This window comes from Diplotaxodon limnothrissa, linkage group LG1, assembly GCF_057381915.1.
Source record: "Diplotaxodon limnothrissa isolate DT_005_m linkage group LG1, D_limnothrissa_male_GT1.1, whole genome shotgun sequence".
Lineage (NCBI taxonomy): Eukaryota > Metazoa > Chordata > Actinopteri > Cichliformes > Cichlidae > Diplotaxodon > Diplotaxodon limnothrissa.
This window is the reverse complement of record NC_140596.1, coordinates 20,275,099-20,297,943: the sequence shown is the minus strand read 5'-3', so window position 1 is coordinate 20,297,943 and position 22,845 is coordinate 20,275,099. Positions and strand designations below refer to the sequence as shown.

General features: G+C 43.1%; 1 protein-coding gene across 1 annotated transcript in view; it reads right to left on the bottom strand.

Annotated features, from left to right (window-relative positions):
* The window catches only part of zfhx3b (zinc finger homeobox 3b), a 135,871-nt gene that overhangs the window by 81,723 nt on the left and 31,303 nt on the right, over positions 1-22,845 (bottom strand). The window contains exons 2-4 of the mRNA XM_085377020.1: positions 3,985-6,498; positions 3,289-3,868; positions 298-794 (exon numbers count right to left, since the gene is read on the bottom strand). Of these exons, the coding sequence (XP_085233146.1) occupies positions 298-794; positions 3,289-3,868; positions 3,985-6,483 (3,576 nt within the window). The 5' untranslated portion in view covers positions 6,484-6,498. The remainder of the gene's footprint in view (positions 1-297; positions 795-3,288; positions 3,869-3,984; positions 6,499-22,845) is intronic.

Here is a 22,845-nt window from a genome sequence, read left to right as displayed (position 1 = left end):
CTGGAGCGCACCGAGTAGCGGTGCAAAGCTAAAACATGTACTGTATGTTGCAGAGAAGCATTGCTTTAACGGGGATTCGTTTTTAAGATTTGTTTTGCATTTTTAGCAAAACAAAGTTCTGAGGTTCAAAGACTAAAAATAATGTCAAAAGTGACAATGAGTCTGTATTAAAACACTTCAAATGATGCATTAATGACAGAATTGTAAATCGGCAGCTGTGTTGCATGAACAGGACAAGGCTGAATAATGGGTTTGATAAAAAAATAAAAATAAAAAACAAACTTGTGGATCACTGACCTTGTACAGTTTAAGGCTAGCCTCATGGCGGGAATTGACAGTGTGCATCCTCAGCTTCTCCAGGCTATTAGTGTAGTAGTCGCAGGCATTGCACTTTAGGTGCACCGGATTGCCTATGGCCACACATTTCAGGCGCCATTCGTTGCCTTTGCCCCCTTCTTTGATGTGGGCCACAAGCTGGTACTTTTGCACATGCTTGTCTGTTTTGCAGTGCAGCTGGAAGTTGGCCTTGAGCTGAGTAGTGTAGTGGCACAACTTGCACTGATGCGAGTCTCCAACAACGGCACGCCACTCCTCCTCCGGCAGGCTCCGTTCAGCTCCCATATGCATGCCAAGCACATCCAGGTTATCAGTGGTGAAGCGGTTGCACACAGCGCACTGAAAGAGCTTGAGAGAGGGATCTATAGTCTGCGATAAACTTTCTCCCAGGGTCATCAGTTCTTCGGACACCAACTGCCCACCACCTAGCCGCACATCCATAGGGATTTCCCCACCTACTAGAACAAAGCAAACACGAAGAGAAAACAAAACAAAGAGAAGAGAACAGTATCATCAGCTGAGACCTATTCAAAGCATACAGTCTAGATGGCTATTTCAAGTAAATACATGCTTAAAAGAATGTGTCTGGTAGGTATGATATTATGTGAAGGATAATGCTCATTTTTTTTGTCTCTAGCCAACAAATAGCTCTGAGCTAGGAAACAAGAGCGCCTGGACATTTCTACAAAAGCCTTCCAATGCCAGAAAATGAACATGCACATTTTCACTGTTTGGGCTGATGCTCTTTCATCTCCTGCCTGTAAATCAACTCTAAAGGTCAACAGAAAAAAGCAACGTGTTTTCTAATTACAGTAAAGACTTTCCAAGCTCAAAATACCGTGAATCAACCCCACTCCCCTTGTTCACACAATGATGCTTTTTATTCTTTTTAATTTACACTACTTTCCTTGGATTATTTTCCACCTTTCTCTTCAGATTACCTCTAACACCTAACAGATTAAGTCTGCTTGGTACTGAGTCGAACCATAGAGCAGAGGGGGAAAAAACACAAAAAACTGCAAGCACATATCTTATGACACCGACCACATAATTGATGTCTGTAGAGTCTGGGAAAAAAAATGAATGCTAAAAAAACGAGGTAAGAGCCGGTGTTTTTGCCTTTGCTTGCTGATCTTTAATCTTTCACTGGCCAGACTGAGCATGCAGGCTTGACCCTGCCTGGCTTTACACTAAATTAATTCCAGCAGCTTCTTTTTATTTATTGCTGCAGTATGCAGCCTGTTCTTGGACTTTTCTCCATTACCTGAGTTTTTATAGCCAGGAGAGGGAGACCTTTGAGAAGCCCTGTGAAATCACTCACAGACCCAGCTCACCAGTCATGGCTCTTTATGCTCAATCATACAAAACCACAGATGCACACATATGTCATTATACTGTACCTACCAGCTTTTTCTCTCTTGCACTTCCCTTTTCTCTCATTGTCTGTTACTATTAAGATTTCATTATTTACCATAGACCCCTTGTCCACAGCTAAATTTTGATTGCATGTCATCAGTCCAAGCTTTTGTTTAATATAGGCTGCTTTATATTCAAACTATTTTAATGTGAACCTCTGTATATTAGGCCATCCTTTTTTTTTGTGCTAGGGGATTCTTGAAAAGAAAAAAAGGTAAAAGACTGAATCTTTCCATTTGATCAGACTGTTTTCAAGACAAATGTTTTAGGTATATAACCATCTGACTTGACAGCTGTATTGCTCCACGGTGTGCTGTAACCATATTTCAGGACAGAGAAGTAAAAGTTGCACCTCTCTTTAACTCCTGCTCTTGATCTCGTATTGTCTTTATCAGGGCTGTAGTCCTGAGTTTCGGGAGCGAGGATAAGAAAGAAGCTGATATAACCTGAGGTCAGCACTTGCCATAAATTGTACCTCTTTAGAAATACACCCTACAGTAAAAAAAAGAAAAAGAAATCCAGAATGAGAGCATAAAAAGTGCACCTCTGTGTCTGTTTGTTTAGGGATCTCGTACTGAGCCTTATGTATTATATGGTGGTACCGTTAATATCAGAGTGTTTGTGTATGATAGCGTTAAGAGTTCCTTAAAGTGTGACCATGGATAACACTACTGCAGTTTATGGGCCCAGACTGTGTAATTATTGCCTCTCTTGCAATATGCTTATTACTACTCACCTCACAGGAAAATGAACCAGATGGCAGAAGAGGGAAAAAAAATTAGTCACAGCAATAAATTCTTGTTTGTGTCTTCAAACTGGTGACAGTTGAAACAAGTCTGTACAAACTGTGTGGTTGTAACTGGTCCTACAAACACTTTGCTATGCTGCTGAATTACCCTTGCTGAGGCCTCTAACCTCCCTTCTTTGACCAAGATTAAATTTATAGCTGAAATTACTGACTTGGAAGAAACGGAGAACTCCAGCGGTGAAGTTCAGCAGCAGTTTGAAAGTAAAAAGCTAAGGCTGGTTGACTGTGTGGAAAGGAGGGGGAAAAGCATAGATTATACATGTTTGGCCTTCTAAATCACCTTGTATGGATATCACACAGTGAGCTTCAAAATTCTGCTAAATCATATCAACACACTGTCATTTGAGTGCCCTGTAAAAGATTGCATGAGTAGGGAAATAAATAATCTTTTGCTTTCTGTATGCTGCCTGGCACATTTATTATAAGAAAAAAAAATGTTATGCTGGCCTTGTGCACTAGAACATTCTACCATTGCTGGTAAACACATATCTTATGGCATGAGAACAAAGCAGCTGCCTAAGTACAAATCCGTGATATGCCGGAGTACAGCATATTGTATTGCAGCTTATCGCTTTGGTTTGTTTTTCATTTGATAAAATTTTGCATTATTGTCTTGTGTTCGTGTAAATGAATAAATTAGGAATCAAGATAGAGTTCAGCTAAAAGGTCTAGTTATTGTTTTTTTCTTTTTTGTGGGGAAATGCTTTTGAGAACCAAATGGGACATACCAAGTGCAGGAGCCAAGGCAGCCATGTTCGGATCTAGGTGAAAGCTCCCCATCAGGAACTGGGCCTCAGCTCCAGCTGGGTCTATCTTGAGGCTTGGTGGAAGGCTCATGTTCTGCGTCAGGTAATACTGGTAGAGCTCAGCCTCAGAGGGCGAAGGCATAGCACCCAAGCCAAGTCGCCCGTGCTGCATCTGAGTCACATTCTGCTGGAGCAGCATCATGTTGTGCATGTGCTTTTCACTAGTCATGTGAATACGAAGGTTCCGCGCCACATTGGTCTCGTAGTCACACACCTCACACCTCCAAGAAGGTTTGCTCTTCGGCTTGGTTGGGGAGGGGACCCCACAAGGTCCGGACATGTGAGTGGAGGATTGTGAAGGATGGTGGTGGGGAGGGTGATGGCTACTGGCCTGGGTGACTGACGGGACAGCCACCACTCCTCCTGGTGTATGTCCAAACACCTGGTCCTGTGCAGACCCAATGGAGCCTCCATTCTGCAGTGTCTGCATATTGTTCAGGTGCTTGTCTGACTGCATGTGGATGCTTAAGTTCCCCTTTGTGGTGGTGGAGTAGTTACACACCTACGAAATACAAGATCCGTTTTTCTTAAACTGTGATAAAATGATACAGATACAAATTTAATATCCTTAGCTGCTATATAAAATGCACCTAAATCAACAAAAAGTTATCTACATACCTCACACCGGAAGGGCTTGTATCCACAGGTATAGCTTTCTCCACGAGCCAGACGAGGGTGGCTCTGACCACTGCTGCAGTATACGCAAGAGCCTCCAGAGTCTGGGTGCTTCTCTTTCATGTGGGCCTCCAGAGTCTGCTGGTACTTGTAATGCCAGTTGCATTTGGGACACTTGAGTGTCTTGCATGAATTGCGTGAATGCATCATGGTCATGTGACCACCCAAAGAACGTGAGGAACCCAGAACAGTGTCACATTTAGGGCATTCGACCCCACTAACTCCACTGCCACTGGGCCCATGGTTCTGTGAACACTCACCCATTCCTGTTATGTCACAGGAACCCCCTGGGAGGGGGTGCGAGTGGCCATGAGATGAAGGGTGGAGGTGATGATGATGGTGGTGCACGTGGTGATGATGCAGAAGGGCTCCATTTTCCTCCTCTCCCTCTGCAGGGCAATCATTTGGTTCTGGAGCTGTGGCACTATCTCGATTGGCACTTTCATCAGGAGCAGCATTGGTGGACAGAGGCGAGGAGGAAGTGCCAGAAGTTTCATCCTCGCTCCTTCTGACGGCAGCTGTCACCAGTGCCATGGGAACAGTAGGTCCCTGGCAGTTAAAGCTCAGAGGGAGCTCTGAGGTCCTCCCTCCACCATCTGCAGTTGAACCCTCTTCCTTGACAGAGGAGGAAATGGAAGCAAGGGCTTTGCTGTTAAGTGTGGAACTGACTGCAGAGGTGCAGGGAGAAGGCTGGAGAGTGCTACTAGGCATTAATAAAGGAGATTTGGAAATGCTTTGGTTTGAGACAGCTGGTTCCCCCGCTTCACCCCCACCGCTGCTACTGTTACCACCACAGGCCATTGCAGTGCTTTCTGCCTCATCTTCCTCTGCCCCTAATAACAGTTCCTCGTCCTCCTCAGAGCCCCCGGTCTGGCTGGATAAGTGTGCCTTGCTTTCATGTCCCTTAGTGTTCCCATCTTCTCCCTTGCAAGCCAACTCTTTCCCAGCAGGCTCCTCTGTTCTCCCTCCCTGTTTGGGCAGGGCACTGGAGTCTTTGGCAGAGCCTGGGGATGAGGTAAGAGTGGGCGCTTTGGGAATGCTCAGCCCTCCAAGAGAAAGCACTGAGCCTAATGGGGTTTGTTGCTGCTGCTGTTGCTGGAGGCCAGAGTCAGAGTCTTTGTTCAGGAGGGTCTCACTGCCCCCACTGCTGCTTCCAGGCTCTAGATGGACACCACTAAATGTGCCATAGAAGCTCTGTCCAGAGTTAAGAGGGAGCAGCGTAGATGGCAGAGGAGTGCTCTTATTTTTTGGTTCCAGGAAACTTATGAGGGGCTCTTTGTCCTTCCCAATGCCCTGGATAATGGCAGATGCATGCTTATCTCCTAACAGCCGCCGCTCATCTTCACACAGTGTCATGCGGTGATCGTGGACAGCATGAGTGGCAAAGGAACGGGCATAGCCGAAGGACAGCTTGCAGAGAAAACACATGAGAATGGGCTTACCCTTGCCATATAGGGCTAGCCCATCAAATTTGGAGAAATCCACATTGTTGGGAACATCTTTGGATACACAGGACTTCTTGGCAGACCCATCGCTGTTCAGGTAATCCTTGTTGCTTTTGTGCCGCACATCGAAGACACGGAAACTGTGCAGGACAGGGCTAAGGCCTGCCATTGTTGAGGTATTGGGGAAACCTTGGTCTGAATTACCAAACCACTTTCCAAAGGACGAGGCTATGTGGAACGTGTTGATGATCTGTGGGTAAACTGAGGACGAAGTCCCAGCAGGTTCCCCTGGTTTCCCCCCACTCGAGAGAGAGTTTGTAGGAAGCAGGCCGGGTACCATGCCTCCACTACTTTGGATCAACTGACTGAGGCTCTCCACAATGTAGGCTGAGCCATCTGGTTGGTAGACTATCTCTCCAGCCAGGTTCTCCACATCACTACTCTCCTCTTCCTCTTCCTCCTCCCCTTCCTCACTCCCACTCTCAGGTGGTCCCTGTTGTTGTGTGGGCTGATGTCGCAGAAGAGTGGGCATACCTCCTCCCCCTGAAGCTATTGGCATCCCAGGAAAAGGTTGAAGACTAGGGAAACAGTTGTCAATCTCCATTTCATCTAAGTCCTCAGATTCTTCCTCTTCTCCACAGCTCACTCCCTCTTGGTCTTCTTCGTCAAGACCCTCTCCTCTGGGATGCAGCTGGCCTGTGGCAGAGCTATCACGGTGGGTCCGGGGTGATGTCTGCTTTGGCTGCTGCTGCTGCTGAGACTGTAGTTCTCTTACCCTGTCATGAGGTGCAATAGAGTTTTGGGACTGAGAGGGGTAGGGACCAGAGAGAGACAGCGGGTCCAGGGAAGGTGCCTGGTTGGTGCAGGTGACCTGTGAGCTATTGTGATCGTTCCAGGGCTGAGGTGGTTGCTGCTGCTGGGAGGAGCCGAGCCCATCGTCTGTCCCAGAAACCACGGGAGACTCACAGCTGTCCATGCTGATGCCTACATGAGGCATTCATCGCATCCAGGCCTGCAGAGACACAAAATGATTACGATAAGAGGTTAAAGTTGTATTTGGGACAGTAAGCACACAAACAGCACATAATTTATTTGCTATGTAAATTAGGGAAAGATCAGACTTATAAATATGAAAGGAAGACAATGGGGAAAAAAAGGTTTGAAAGAAAAAAACAAGCGAATGTATGGCGATGTATCGTAAGAGACAAAAGTCTGAGATATAATTGGAAAAATGACACCATGCTCATTACGCTAGATTAGGCACTTAAACACAATACCTGAGACAAGCACTAATAAGACTTCCACGATTCATCTTCCTGCCATATCACAAAGGTACCATCTTTTATCTTCACCTTCCAAACAACACCCCTAATCTTATATTCTGCAAATCCTACATCCGTTTTTAATTAACTTGCAGTCAGAAAAAAGGCAGCAACAGTCTAACTTAATGGATCAAATAGATTCCTTGTGAGATAATTAGACATTGAGAAGCCACCCATCAGCATGTCGTACATTTACATAACTAGAAGAAAAAAAAAAGGGAAAACTGTATCTAAAAAAAGAAAGAAATTCTTAACAGTAATACTGTTACCACTAATTCATGTGCATTATTGAGATAGATTTGTCTGGACGCTAACATGAGCAATAAAAGTCAGTATTTTCTATGAACCCAAAACACACAAGCTGGTTTGGGACTTCACTGCAGCTGTGTTTAGATCTTGCATCCAATAACCTCCACGCTTAGCCTGGTTTCAAACACTCCAGCCATCCTCTGCCTCTGAAATAATAAATGGGAGCTGAGCTTTCGGGAGCTGGCCATGCCCCGAGAATCTGAGAGACTCAACGCAGGCTGCAATTTAGAGCGCAGAAGAGATAAAATGATAGCGCAAGATACTGCTGAGCTAATAATTTTATTAAAGGGATGCAGCCAACATTGATTAAAGGGGGCAATCGCGCTGAAACCAATAACTCTGGGCTGCCCTTTAACCCAACAGTACTGAATATTACATGAGCAAAGTTTCCCGGCACCGAGCTCACTGCCATGTCCTGGTTGATTAGCACATTCACCGCTTGCACTTGATTTATTTACTTATTTACTTAGGGATGCAAATTTCAGCTGCGATCAGAATGGAGTCTACCCCACACCCTAACATATAAAGCACCGAAGGAGAGGAAAGATTGATAATGTCTGTCTGCCTCTTCATGAATGTCTGATGAGGCTTGCTTCCCGTGCAACATACCTGAGACCTCCCCAGCCTATGTGCACTCAAACTGCAAAAAACAAAACAAAAAAGTCATGATAAAGGACCCTCATTTTGTATTTGGTCTGCTAAATGAAGAGTCAATCGTGAGCAGTAAGTAAAATTAAATAGAGAACCATAAATACACACAAATTTCTGCTAGCATGGTCTGTCTGATTATTTTGTTTACATTCAACAAAAGCTAACCTCAGTGACCCTTAAGTTACTTTGCATATAAAATGAAAGATATTAGACTGGCTGGCTTATTAACATGATTGCTTTATACAGCCAGACATGATTTAGCGATGGCTGCCATATTGAGTGAGGGGATACTAGCCTTACTGGTCTGTATTTATTATCTGCTCCATTAATAAGAGGCTATGAGCTCAACAGCCATTTCACACAAATGGACTGAGGGCAGTGAGAGTAATGCAAGAAAAAACGCGCCACATGTCAAACAGACAGTGATTCTTCAGACTAAAAGCAAGTGGATAAACTGTACGAAATGAAATGGGGGGTGGGGGAGAAAAAGTGACTCGTGTAAATGGACTGTCTCATAGGAAAACATCTCCATGTGTCCTGTCAGAACATGGAGTTTTTCACACTTTGTTCCTGTAATCTATTAGGCCCCTCCTTCAGATTCCACTGCCTGTCTCAACCAGGCCTGGGAACACTAGGACCACATGCACAACTAGTTTTTAAGAGCCCGGCTCAAATCCCCCCCACCTGGCTCTACCCTTCATGTGTTTCATGTTTTGTGGAGGTCCCTCTAAATGGTCTTCCATGCTTCATTTGGTAAACTAGATGATCAGTAAACCTCGATCCCCCAAAGAAGGGAGAAACCCTAGCCAAGCAACAGTGTGTAAAACAGAGGGTTAGACTTGAGGGAGAAGAGACTGGGATAAGGCCAACAATGACCTCTAAAGTTCTCTAGTCTCCTCTTTTCCTCGGGTTTAAAAAAGGTGAGTACAGTACCCATCAATTCACATTACCGCTCAAGATTCCTCAAGCAATTAGCAACAGACAGGATAAAACAATGACTCTTGATCAGTGCTGGAGCGCCGAGATAGTTTGGTGTGTCCAGTGCTTACAGAAAACAGAATTGCCCTTTAAAATCAAGATGGTGTAATTCAATAACCTGCAGTGGTTACTGATGAGCAATGGGATTGTCTGGAGTCGGAAAGTCGCAGATGGGCCAACTGATATAATGCTGTTTGTCTCTAGGAGGTCTGCTTGGCTCAGCGACACCTGTTTAAAGTAGGAAAAGCTTTAATCTCTAGGAGGCACTAAAGGAGTCCTGGAGACAAAGAGACGCGGTCAAAGTAGAGGGGAAGTGGAGGAGGCTGGTGTCTTTGTGTGCTGATTGTGTTAATAACCACAAATAAAAATGAGGGAGTAGACCACTAGAGATGACTAGTACTGTTATTATTTACAAGTTACCTTTATGTACTGTTATACATTGCAATATTTAGAAACAAAAAAAATTGCCTTTTGAATACTGGCATTACAAAAAGTGATTCTGTCATGGCGTCTGCCCCTGTTTTGCCTTTTAATTCTGAATATGGGTCCACTGAGTTGACAATAAGCAGGCTGTGCGCAGCCAAAACAAGCCTTAGTTGACAATAAGAGATAATCACAGGGAAGAAAAGGCTGGATTCCTGAGCTGATCTCAGGGAAAGCATGATGATGCACAGATCCTAACTGCAGCATTCACCCCCTACTGCCACCTGCCATCAAAGACTTTATGCCAGAGTCTCCTTGCTCTTCTATTTTCTCTGTGGCGAAAAAAAAAAAAAAAGTTATGCTCGACCCCCTCCCAACCACAAAGCAGATAAGACTGAACCTTGTGAAAAGGCCTTGGTTTTAATGAACAATGTCAGAGAGTGGGTCTGGATGTCATTTTGTAGGGACGCAAAATGAGATAAGTTTTAAGATATGGGTCCTTTCATTAGGTGGGATTTACTGGCCAACTGAGGCAGGAATTAAAGGCTAAAGAAGCATCTGATTATAAGCATGCCTGATCACCTGCCCAAAGGCCTGGTCTTGCCTTTAGAAGACCCTGGTCTCTAGGGTTTCCTGGGGAATTAGCTCAGACTCTATCCAAACTGTAAATACTGCTACTTAGGGGTGCCCTTACTCTTACTGCACATACGCATACTCACGAGTTGTGAGGGCACACAAGTTTGTTAACCTGCCAAGAAAGACCCCACACAATACACCAGTTGTGATTTTCAAACATGCATCAGTGATGTTCCTTGTCTGTGTCTTGTCTCTGCGCCATCACAGAGCCTGGCTAGCCACCGCAGGGTAAGGGGCGGTTATTGGAAAATCAATGGCATGAACGCTAAGCAAGTTACAGGAAGATGTGGGAAGGAAAGGTTCTTATTGATAAAGCAAGGGAAGGCTTTTTATGTTGCACTAGGGACATGCTCATTGATGGGGAAACCATTGTAGTCCTCAGGCAGAGCGGCGCATGGGTTTATCTTGTAAGCTTGTTTCAATTAATCACCAATAAAGGCATGCATGCATTGCACTTTTTAACATATGTCTACTTTAATGCCTGGTATGGCTTTAAGTCTGGTTTTAAGGCCCTTATATTTTAGTGACTGAACTGATATTTTTAAAACTTCACAAGTGTTTTTTCTTTTTCCTCTTCCCCCTTTTTCCTATTTTGTTTTGTTTTTTTAACTGCAGGTTTGCTTCCATATAAAGACCTTATACTCCACTAAGGCAAGATGTTGTTAGGTGTGGCTGTGTGCAGGCAGGAATAGGACCCAAGGTGCAGACTCCGGAGACAGACGTGAACTCAAAAAAGGCTTTAATTTAATACTCAAAATATAACAAAACTAAAAAAACTCAACACAAACTTAAACTAGAGAAATGACAGAACACACAGCTAAGAAAACGGTAGATCACGACACAGACACAGAGAAACACTGGGCTTAAATACACAGAGGGAGCAATCAGGGAATGGGTAACAGGAGGGAAACACAGCTGGGGCAAATCAGGCCTAACGAGACAAGAGGAAGCAAAACCCGACACATTAACATCAGACATGGACTTTCAAAGTAAAACAGGAAACACATAACACAGACTGAACAAAGACACAGACTCATATGCAGGCACTACAAAGGGAACAGAGACGTGTGAACAGGGCAGACACAAACACTGACTGAACAAGGGGATATAGGAACTTAAGATACACATAGACGCGAACTAGACAAGGGGATGCAGGTGATAGGGGAGACAGAGCAACTAAAGAAGACAGAGACATAAGCCATAAGACAGAACTCAAAAAAACCAAAAACTAGACAGTATAAATAATATCGTAAACTCAAAAACCCTGGGTCAACGACCCAGGCATCCTAACAGATGTGAGTTTATGACTGATATGGTGTCACAGGAAGCTTAACTGCATGGTACCAAGAAGAAATAAATACATGGCATTATCAGTAGAGCAGCATTGTGGTGCAGTGGTTAACACTGTCATAGCAAGAAGATCCAATCATCATTAAATATAAACAAATACATAAATATACCTCTTATACTTTAGTCATTCTTTATTAAAAAAAAAAATCCAAGATTACTTTCTGTCACTGTGAACATCAACAGTCAATACTTGTTGTTAACTCTGTGGAGGTGAAGTCTTGGTTTCCTTGATCCCCATCACTTTAACTCAATTAGCAACAATTAACAATGAAACACAGTAATTTATTATGTGCTGTAAATATTCAGTCTACTCCTGTGCTAATGCAGACATAAAGGTGCTCCAGTACTGCTCCAACTGCAGGAGGCAAAAAGTCACCTCAGGTCGATGGCACTCGGCCTGTAAACAGGGCTTCCCGTAAAATCAATGATCTTCAGTAGGAGCTATCAGTCTGTCTAACAGAAATAGCCATGGCTGTGCTGAGTCTAAGGCAGGGAAGAACAGTGCTGTGTGTTTACATCAGTGTGTGAGAGTAAGGGAGGCTGATCACTGGCCTGTCTGGGAGGTATTTCTCAAAGGCAGCAGAACTGAGGCATGTAGATCTGTCACGCATGCAGCTAGACAAGGCTTACAACTCACAGATTTTATTACTGTGGTTCTTTTTGTGTACTTTATGCGTTAATCTAATGCTGGAACAAACGTATAAGTTACAGCCAAAATAATCCTTGCTGATTACAATATGAGCAAACTCAAATACCCAGGAGGTGATGTGCTGATTGTTTTAGTTTCACAGTACTCAATTTTAGTAATCATTTTGCACTAGCAAAACTGGCCAGTGAAGGCAAAATTGATTTGTTTGTAGTATCAATTGCCTCCTTTGTTAATAGACCTGAAATAGAACCTTGAAAATGATTTTACCCTTTATGCAACACCATCAAATCGTGCTAATCCATTCCATGTTGCAGAGCGGAAGAAAAGTTATTTAAGACAAATCACAGGACAGAACGGTATGTTGATCATACACAGGGCAGTCTGATTAAATGATCAGACTTGAGCTCAGCTAAATTCCAAAACCCCTCAGTGGGGATTTACACATGGCACTAGAGTGTTTCCTCAGTTTTGGAGGGTGTGATAGAAACAGCATGCTGGTGTAATTAGAAGTAGTTAATTAGCTGTGGGTTAATTACTGGGTTCTGCAGAGCGATAGTGAAAGACCTGGTGGGGTGGCAAAGCAAAGAAGCAGCGAACACACAGCAGGAAGCTCCCAGTCTCCCACCAATTAGCAACCAGCATGGGGAGGGGAGCTTCTCTGGTGCACTCGGAGTACAAATGTATAAGAATCATTTCATTCAAACCTCTGTGCAAGGGAAGAGAAAGCAACGGTAGATAAAATTTTCATGGCGTTAGAAACATTTTAGTATTTTTCTTTTTTGGGGGGGATAGAAAAAGTGGCAAGGTACATTGGAATTTTAGACGACAAGGTGATGCAAATAATACAACAGCCATTAAGTCCACAGAGTGAACGGGAAATATTATAATTACTGCAAAAGCAACTACTTCCTACGGCAACAAAATCATTCTTCATTTTGAAAGGCTGCACTGCATTATTTTCCTGTTATGTCCCACGTGGTTTGTTAAGAAAGCTTTGTAATTTATAAGCGCATAAATTATCCTTGGAATTAAGATATTGATGTATAATAAGAGAAGGGCTATTGGGCACAAACTAATGTTCACCCCCAGGCAACCCAGTGCGCAGAGCAATAGGGTGTCTTTAAAATCGCAAGACTGTGAGAATGAGACAGAGTGAAACTCTGCAGCTGTATTTTCCAAACAGTTATCTGATAAGTTTGATATACATTATCCATTTCTGCTCAATTTTAGACTAACAGACATGGATATTGAATGATTTGTAACAGTCTGAAATGCAACCTCACATACTTTGGTACGCCGATCTGACTTTCCCATAGTGTGGAATGCAGAAAAGCTGAAAGGACAGATAACACTTTGTGCAGTGGTCTTTCAGGGTTTAATCAATCAGAGAAGTACACGCTGATCAGATTGGGGACGATGCAAGTTAAAAAAAAAAAAGGAATGCCCCAGATAGATATTTGCAGATGTACAACTGCGTTTCCTGCAGTTTAGCACAACAGAGAGAAAGAGAGAGGGAGAAAGCGAGAGAGCTAAAGACACGTGTCCACTGAAAGGTCAGGGACAAGGGGGAAATGTGCTGATCAAAGTCTTTGAGCCCCCGGACCTTCATTTCTACTAATTATCAAATCTTCCCCTATTTATATCTGCGGAAAGCAGACGGTCTCTAAAGAGAGGATGGAAGTGAAATCTGCAAACTACAGTGCTTTCAAAGCTTCTGTGTGCACTCACTCCATTTCATTTGTTCTACGGTACCAGGATTAGGGTAGTAGAAGCTAAGAGAACCAGTGAGCACAACTAAATGTTGTGAATAGACTGCAAGGCTGAGCAAACTGTAAAATACTTTATCAGTGCCATTCTTCAGCGGTGGAAATGTTACCTGTCATTGCATGGTGCTATACAGAGATGTGGTCCACATACAGTATGCACAAATGTGTGAAGACACACCTTCTTGCAGCTTTCAACTAAGGAAACCACAAACAGACTTGTTAAAGTGATCAATACCATTGAAATATTAAACCTTAAGAAGCCACATTATTGATTGGGACCCAATGATAAAATGGTTTATTATCACAATTGTGGGGCTTTATGTAAATGTTCATCCACCATGTGCTGTGGCTTAATATGAACCTTCCCACACACACAGACGCACACATAAACGTATACATAGGCACATGTGCACGCATACACACACCTTCCAACCCACTCAGCTCTGCTCTTTTACCCTGCCATCTAAAACCTGAGGGATTGGAGGGATTGGGGCGGACAGGGAGTTGTCATTACCACTACTTCTGCATCCATTAAGGAGAGCTGACACTGATCAGCATACTGAGCCTCTGTTGACTGAGAGAGGAGAAAAGGGATCTAGCCCCCTAGAACAACCTGGCAGCTCTGGGATCTAGTCTAAGGGACATCAGGCTGGTGTTACTTTGAAGGCAAAGCATGCAGGTGAGCACAGGACTCAGACTCTATGCGAGGATCACGCCCTGACAGACAGGTCGGGGACAGGTATGACATGTCTATAATGCTGGGTCTTTCTGTCTAATCTGGAAAACAAATACCTTAGTAATGACCCAGTCCTGCACCTGGTAAAACACAGGCTTCACCAGCACCTGGAATTAGACAAATATCTGTTCGCTAAGCATTCTTAAAGCAACACGCTCAAAAATACTTAAGGTAATTTAGAAGGTATGAATATATGATGTAAAGATGCTTTTTTTAAAGAAATAAAATGTAGAGGAGAAACAGCAAATGTGTAATATTCCGCTAAAATATTGGTAAGTATTAAGGCTAAGGTAGGACATTAAACAGTGAGCAAGACTATGAGCAGTTGAGTTAAATGACACAAAGGCCCAGAAGTAAAACACAGAGCCAGTGCCACAAGCCTGCGAGTTAGAGGCCAGTGTTCGGTTAAGTATCTAAACCTGAGCAGGGTGATAAGATCCCTTTTAGAAGGCATGTGAAGGCCAAATGACCAGGAAACCCGAGTAATGTGGGTGAAAGCTGTCTGGGGTGAGAGCAGAGACGTGGAAAGTCATGCAGCGTTATGTGTGGAAAATGGAAACTTACTATCTCTTTTACACACCTCATACTGAGAAGAACTGCAGTCCCATTCGCATAAGCTTGTATGTGCATATACCATATCATGTGTAAGCACACACGCGCACGCGCACGCACACACACACACACACACACACACACACACACACACACACACACACACACACACACACACACACAAAGCAGGGATTAAAGAGTGTCCCAGTGAAACCATTCTGTGGAAATTATTTCTTTGCAGAAAAAAAGGCATGAAAGCCAATGGCGACCTGGCCTCTAATTCTAGAGTAGGATATCCTGGATAAATAATTAGAGGGTTGCTTTGAAGACCTTGCACAGCTGAACCATTCACTCCCCACTTCACATTTGCTAAAGTCATTAATGACAAAGATTTAGAAAGGAAAAGCGAAAATCTTTCTGGTACACAAATACTTTTTTTTCTCTTTTTTTTTTTTTATGAGGCCTGGCCCAAATTCCTCTCCGCTTAGCTGAAGCCCTTATCCTGGGAAAGAACTGCACGCGTTTTAAACAATAAACCTCAAGGGAAAACTGAATTCTATTGCCCCATTCCCTACTGAATTATGAGGGTTGATTAAGTTAAAAGAATAATGCGCCCTGTGTTTTAAAAGGGGAAGTGGACAAGAAATGTTTCAATGCAGCAGACAATATTATCAAAGCAACAAAGACTTTTATATTTCAGAGCGTAATAAAAGAGCGTAATAACAAGCCCGCTATGAATGCAAGATTAGAACGTACCATGCTCTAATGAACAAACTGACTGATCCACCGTTAGTCCTCATGCTTAGTCACCGCATGTGTCACGTCTTCAGTGGGCTGTGTGGCTAACCTGGATCAATCAAAGCGGGGGAGAATCTGACAAGTAGAATTCCCAACAAAAGAAAATCCACTCACCAGTGTGCATTTTAAATTCCACTGCATACAGCAGCAAAATCTTTCAGCATTTCAAAAACCCCCAAAAAAACAAATAAAAGGAAGATGAACCCACTGAGCAGGGTTTCCATGCTGATGAGATGTCTAATCTTTACACTGCCAGTTTACAAACAAAACACTCATTAATCAGATCTAGATGTAATCATAATGTTAAAAGAAGAGCAGAGCTTGCCCTACAGTTTACAAGGACAACTTCCAAGGTAAACCTTGCATGGTGATGTGCATTTCTTCTGAGTAAAGCTGTGATGAGGAACTGTCAACAGAGGAAAAGGGAAGGGAAAAAAACAAAAGAAAAACAACTTGTTAAGTGTATAACAAGGTGGCCTGGAGGGCAATGCCGAAAGACACCTCAGCACTTGACTCTGTAGTGTGCAGGGAACATCAAACAGCATTTCTGTAGCAACGCTGAGCACTGACGGAGCCGACCACAGTGTTCAGAGGGCCCTTGTGTGAAGAGAAACACTTCAGTTTGTCAGGAAATAAACAGGCAAAATGTGACTAAAAGACAACAATTCCTTCTGCAATAGTAATAAGTGCTCATATGCACTAAATCTGAACCCAGTGTATGTTGGGAGACTTATCTGACATGAGGGAAAGCTACTGCCATTGGAATAGCAAGAAGCTGTATGTGTGTGTCACCCAAAGACGCAAGGATTGGGTGGTAAAATTAACCATCTGTTTGAAGCTACGAAGATGAAGAAGGAGTAAAGACAAAGCTTACTGAAATAAAATTAACAAATGATCTGAACTGTGATAGAACAGTGCTTGAACCAAAACCTGGCATGCTGCTATCTACTGCACAAGTGTCCATTCACTTGGTGCTGAGGTTGCAGATGCTCAGTGGTAACAGGACATTAAAATATCCTACCCCCGTGGGGACAGGGAAGAGACAGAGGAAACAGACAAATGAGAGGGAGAGGGAGAAGCAAAAACTGGAGTGATATTTTAAGAAATGTGGAGTGTGTTAATAAGTTCCTCTTCTTCCTGTCCTCGCCTGGCCTGGTCTGAGTGTTGTGACAGCTACAGTGCTGTGGAGCTATATTTGAGAAAGACCAGCCCCTTGCCCCTCATCCCCGCATATACACTGCAGCCCTTGTTCATCTTTCCTAATGAAATGGCCACATGCCTCCTCTCATCTCAGAGTTGCTTGCACACTGTAGCACCTGGTAGATATAAATCAGGCTCACTGAGCTGTATTTGGGAAGTGAGGCATTAAGCATGACATGGGCTGTCAAAGTTCAGATCGCACCGACCGCAACATCTAGTTGAACTGCTGTAGAACAGACCAGAGACCAAGAAGCAGGCCTACCATCGGCCTCTTATCTTCTGCCTCACAGCTCTGCATGACATGGCTGCCACATCTGGGCCCCAGCTGGGCAGCTTGCTGAGCACAGTGTAGCCCAACTAAGTAATGCTAATGTCAAGAAACCCTGTAGCACCCATATTACATATATTCATGTATTCATGGTTAAGAATCCTTTTTTTTCTTTTTTAAAGGCATCAATAGTTTTTTTAAAAAGTGACAATTTAAATGGACATTGATTGCTGTCATTTATCTTTTGGCTTTCTTATCTGTGGGCTTGTGGGTATTATTACAGGTTTTAAGTGGTTAGGATCTATTTCTGAGCAAGGAGATAAAAAAGTAGCTGAGCGCCAGCAAGCATACTGTATGTACCCTTATGTGTGCGTGTGTGTGTTTGAGTGGAATTTTTGTCACGTGATCGCAGAGGCTGAAGGTCAAAGACTGTAAGAGAACCCACACATTCCTCAGAGGACAGGCACACATCTTCAGTGCATGAAGATTTGTAGGTCTGCATCAACTGCGATGCATGCATAAGCATATTGAAGAAGCCAAAGCTCCAGTTTTCCGCCACTCCACCCGTGTACCCTAGAGATTTATACTTGAATATTAAATATTCTCCACCAAGCTTTAGATGTATGGGATAACTCCAAACACACACACACACCACATGGAGGCAGGGCGCTTAAAAAGAAATGAAAATGGTGTGCAAAGTGACAAAAGGGGCTAATGAGTGTGGGGGGGGGAAAAATCTGTTAGAGATTTTGTTGTGGGCTTTTATAGATGATACATCCTGCTCTTATTTTCCATAAGTCACAATGAAGTGTTGAGGTGGTGCAAAAAGATGACTACAAAAAAAAAGGAAAAACAAATGGACAGAGCAAAGAATGAGGGGACTACATAACTACCCAGTTTAACAAGTATTTCCATTAACAATTAATTATCTTCAAAATCGAGGGGCTCAAGCTAAAGAAAGATGCCTGACGAAGAAAAAAAAAGAGGTATGTGAACAGCAGCAATAACACTGGTTTATGACACATAACATTTATTAATTCAGCATGTTGGAGGGAGTGCATGCAAAGGGGACAAAGACTGTTGAGTATATATGGGGTAGGAAAAAATGGGTCTTACAAGTGGCTTCTGATTGGTGTTGCTATTTGAAGTGAAATTTTAAGTGAAAACTTCATTTGGTTACATTGTTTACTTTGCCCTGGTGCACCCATGCACCCATGCGAACATGCATACAAATACAAATAAGAGGTACATTACATCAAAGTTTACATCAAGAGTTTGGGGAACGAGTGAAAAAGGACCAGAGTTGTCTCCCACATAAGGCTAATAAGGCTAAACATATATGTAGGAAGGAATAAAGGAATAAAAACCCCTAAGATTATTTGTTTTTTCATAGGAAAGTAAACCTCAGTCAGTGGCGGCAGATTCCACACTGCCTTGAGAATGGGACATTTAATACACATTTAATTAATGATGTCATTGTTTTGACATTGAAAGTGCATGCCAGCAAACAAGATAAACAAGGTCTAGCGTTAGGAAGAGTGCTATCAGAATACTAAGGGAAACAGAAAGCTGAGCGATCACATTCAAAGCACTTTGAATCTTAACGCTGGGTGCTTAGCTGACTCCATTCAATCCTCCATGTGATGAGAGAATATTTTACTCACAAGCACTCATGTGTAAAGGTCAAATGCATGTATGTTAGACTAAATAGCAGACAGATACGCTGCAATGTTGTGAATGGATTCTCTCAGTAGCGAAGCGAGTTTCACCACAGCGTTACACCAGCGTGGTGGACATAGCTGAGTGTGCTTACACATGCCAGTGACAATTAGAACAACACAAACAGACAGTTATACACAATACACATATACAAGCATATATTTGACACATACACACTATTAATATATGCAGGGAGAGAAAGAGAAAGAAGCCATAAAAGTATAAGACAAAAAGACAACAACATTACACCTAAGACATAAGGCGACAACAAAAGATCAACTCATTCATGGGTGCATGAGCCAACTTGCTTACCCACATTTGTGCTTCCCTCCTTTCACACAGACACAGAAAGAAAAACACGTTCGCATGGAGGCAAGAATTAGAGCAGGGCCAACTGGCTCACCCTGAAAGTTCAAGTTGAGTGCCACTACAAATTACAAGTTGACAGCTTTAACTGTCCCTGGTATGTGTTTCTTACAACATACATGCATGTTGGAGTTTGCTGTTGAAAGTGCCGCTAGACATCTGCTCTGGATAAGATATTTACATGACTCCGTTATCTCTTCATTAAAAAAAAAGGAACACAAAAAAGTATGTAAACAAGCTATGTTCAGATTGGTTTAGTGTAATGATGGCGAGCACCTTTGTCTCTAAAGCTTGGACGAAAAAAAACCCTATAAATTTGTTTTCTACTATTTGTAGTTTATGTTACTACTCTCTTTCTGTGTGTTCTTTTCCTTTTCCAAATCGGCATAGAATATCCCTTCAAACCTACTAAAAAACAAATGTCCCAACAATGTTCCTTATGGTAGGATCATCTGCCCCATGTCTAGCAGATGCCCCCATATTTGGGGAAGGAGAGTGATAGAGGCTGTGTAAAACGAGAGGGCACCTAATTGGTTCATAACCTGTAATTGTGGAGAAGTAATTGGAGTGGACTCACAGATGCCAGGTGCACACTATGGAGGTGGGGCAGTGGTTTGCCCTTTGACTGTGAGTGTGTGTTTGCGTGTGTGTGTTTGTGTACGTGTTCATGCATGTCACGGGGTTAGCAAAGATCGGAGTTAGGAGATGGGGGATGGGGGGGGGGGGGTTGCGACACTTCTGCAGCATAGGTCCCCAAAGAATATGCGTTAGGTGTGGCGTGTGCCTAGTAGGTCCTTAACACCACATGAAAGTCCATGAGCTGAAACTTGAAACAACACAACCACACCCATGGCAAACAGGCACACATATAAAAGTACACACAGCCAAACAATGTATACATGCATACTATATCACAGCTTCATGTCCACCGGCAATGTTTTTTAGCCCGCTGTTGGCTGTAAGAAATCTGCAGCTCAACATTTTCTCATGGCTTGCATGGTGGGTCAATGGGATCAATGCGCTCATGGTCCACCTAGCCAATAATACACCTCTAGCAATCAATGTAATGGGGGCTGAGTGTTAATTGGGACAAAGTAAGAGGAGGGTGGGTGATGGAGCACATGGTCCTTTTTGCAGAAGCATCAAAAACGCTGAACAGGGTCATGCAGAAAGCTGCTTAATGTTGTCAGCATGCTTGTTTAATTGATTGCTTAAGAAGTATTTTTGTATAACAAATAGAAACGGTTAGCGTGTGTTCAAGTGCTGCGCAGTAAAGAAAAGGAAGTAGTTCAGGGAACATCTGTTTGTCTTGCCTATCACCTTGTGATTATCAGTAATTAGCCAACCCCTGTAGTTGTGTAGGTGAGGTCATACATTCCCGTTATTGGGTAGAAACAGCTCCCATTCAACTTGCCACCTTGTTTCTACACTTTGCTGTTTATAGTCTCTTCTTTAACATTTACATTCTCGAAGAGCACCTCGCCAAAGAATCACTTTCTCTACTTCAAGGTTGCATTTTAAACTGCAGTTACTTTGAATAGATAAAACGGAGGCAAACCCAAAACAGGCCTAAACTTGGTATGGGAATAAAATTAGTAAAAGTTGAGTATAGTTTGCATTATCCACTTTCGTGAATGTTCAGATAAAAACAGCAAATAATCCAACATATGGATTTGAGCTCAGTTGCGAGATGACACTTGCTTCAAAGAAAAGTGCCCTTCACATCCTGCTCTAAAAAAGAACTACAGTATCCTGTTCAAGCAGAAAGCAGATCATCTTCTCTTCACTCAACAGCCGTGCTGCAAACTTACTGAAAACCGAGAGGGTGAAGATGACAATGAAAACAAATCTGCATCGTAAAGTGGGAAGCTGTTTTTGCTGTTCATAGGTAGAGCAGCTTAGAAGTGGTACATCATACACTGTTAAAAATAAGACTGGCATATTCAAACATTTAAGCATGCTTTTGGCAGCAGGTGTCTTTTGATGGAAATCATGAGAAACTTTCAATTAAACAAAAGCAGCGAGACGGGGGGGGCATAACAGAGTCAAATGTTTACCCAGCTTGTTTAGTGTACGGTTGTTTATTTCTGATGAGAAGCTCACAACTAAAAAAAAAGTATATGTAGAGCACAGGAAAAACCTGCCCGACAGATATTCTGTCTGTCAGCTAAATGGAAGTAGGAAGTGATGGTAAGGGAAACATCCTCCACCAGTACAAACGGTTTCCCCTGTGTTGCCTGTTGTCTCGAGGTTAGTCAATGTAGCATCCCAGAAAAGGGCTGCGCCACACAAACAGCTCAGAAGTTTCACTCACTACAGGAAAGTGTCTCATGCCTACAATCAAAAATGCATTGCTTTCTTTTTACCTTCGTTGACATCAGTAAGAAACTGCTACCACTTGCACTGTAACGGTATAACTTCATGTATCAGTCGATCTTCTTCACCATGAACAACATGGTTGCCACTTATCTGAGCTATTTGCTAGAAGTGAGGACAACCAATAGAGATATATTGATTTTCCACCATTTTGGTGTAATTTGGTGAAGATTAATTAACATCTCGCCTTGCTCTGCTCAGCTTGCTGACACAATGAACAGGGACGGGTCACAGGAAGGTCTAAAGTCAGAACCCAATTGGTCCAAAAACAAGGTGGCCTCCACAAGACTCTTGCCCACCCCCAGCCTCTAAATTACCTAGGCTGACACTGGTGGGGAGGAGTCAGGAGCCCACTTTAGGTCTGTACTCAGGCCAGTGGTTGAACGGGTCAAGACCTCCCCATTAGGGAGCAGGTCAAAGCCACATAACTCTTTAGCTAAGGTGAGGGTCACTGCGATGGTCTGTCCGAGTCGGGGTCAACCAGAGGTCTCTGGCCACTGAGGTTCATGGCAATACAATAAAAGTAATCAATCTGGCCGCTAGACCCTGGTCAATAATATACTCCCAGGCTGTGGAGGGTCACCACCTGTTCCCTGGCCTCTCCTTGGACTGTCCTGGACCTCCTGAAGTGCCTAGATCTTGGATTTCACTGTCCTGAAGGAGAAGTGGAAGTCTGGTGCAGAGAATAATGAAAGTCCACATATATAGTTAAGCACTCTGGTATAAAACCATGACAAATGTATAAGCTCTCAATAGACAGCAACTGCAATCGTTCGGTTGTAATTATTTTACTGCGTGCTCATGCAGTTAAGTCAGCTGTCAGTTAATATCCATTTGGTAACAAATCTGGATCTTCTTTGTCTATAGGTGGCACTTCACGTCACACCAACAAATACCTGGTCATTTCAGGATGCCTCTAGTAGAGAATAAAATGTGCTTTACCAGAGTCCAGCCTAAACAGAGACAGAGCTAGGCTATGAAATTGACACGGCTCACCGACATGAGCTGTATCCTTTTTTAAAAAATGCAGACATGCCTTTTTATATCGTACTCCTATTGCACTGACAAAAAAACCTCCTCATACACTGTATGGTGACTAGTCAGAATGCATTTTCCTTAATACTGCTAATCTTACTTTCTTTCAGTGTCTTGTGACAAACATTGCCAGCACTGCTCTCTCTCTGTTCTTCCCTCTTTGGCCTCTCACGCTTGCCATGAATGGAGACAGACAGCATCCTTGGCTCCTGCCAGGATGAGGCA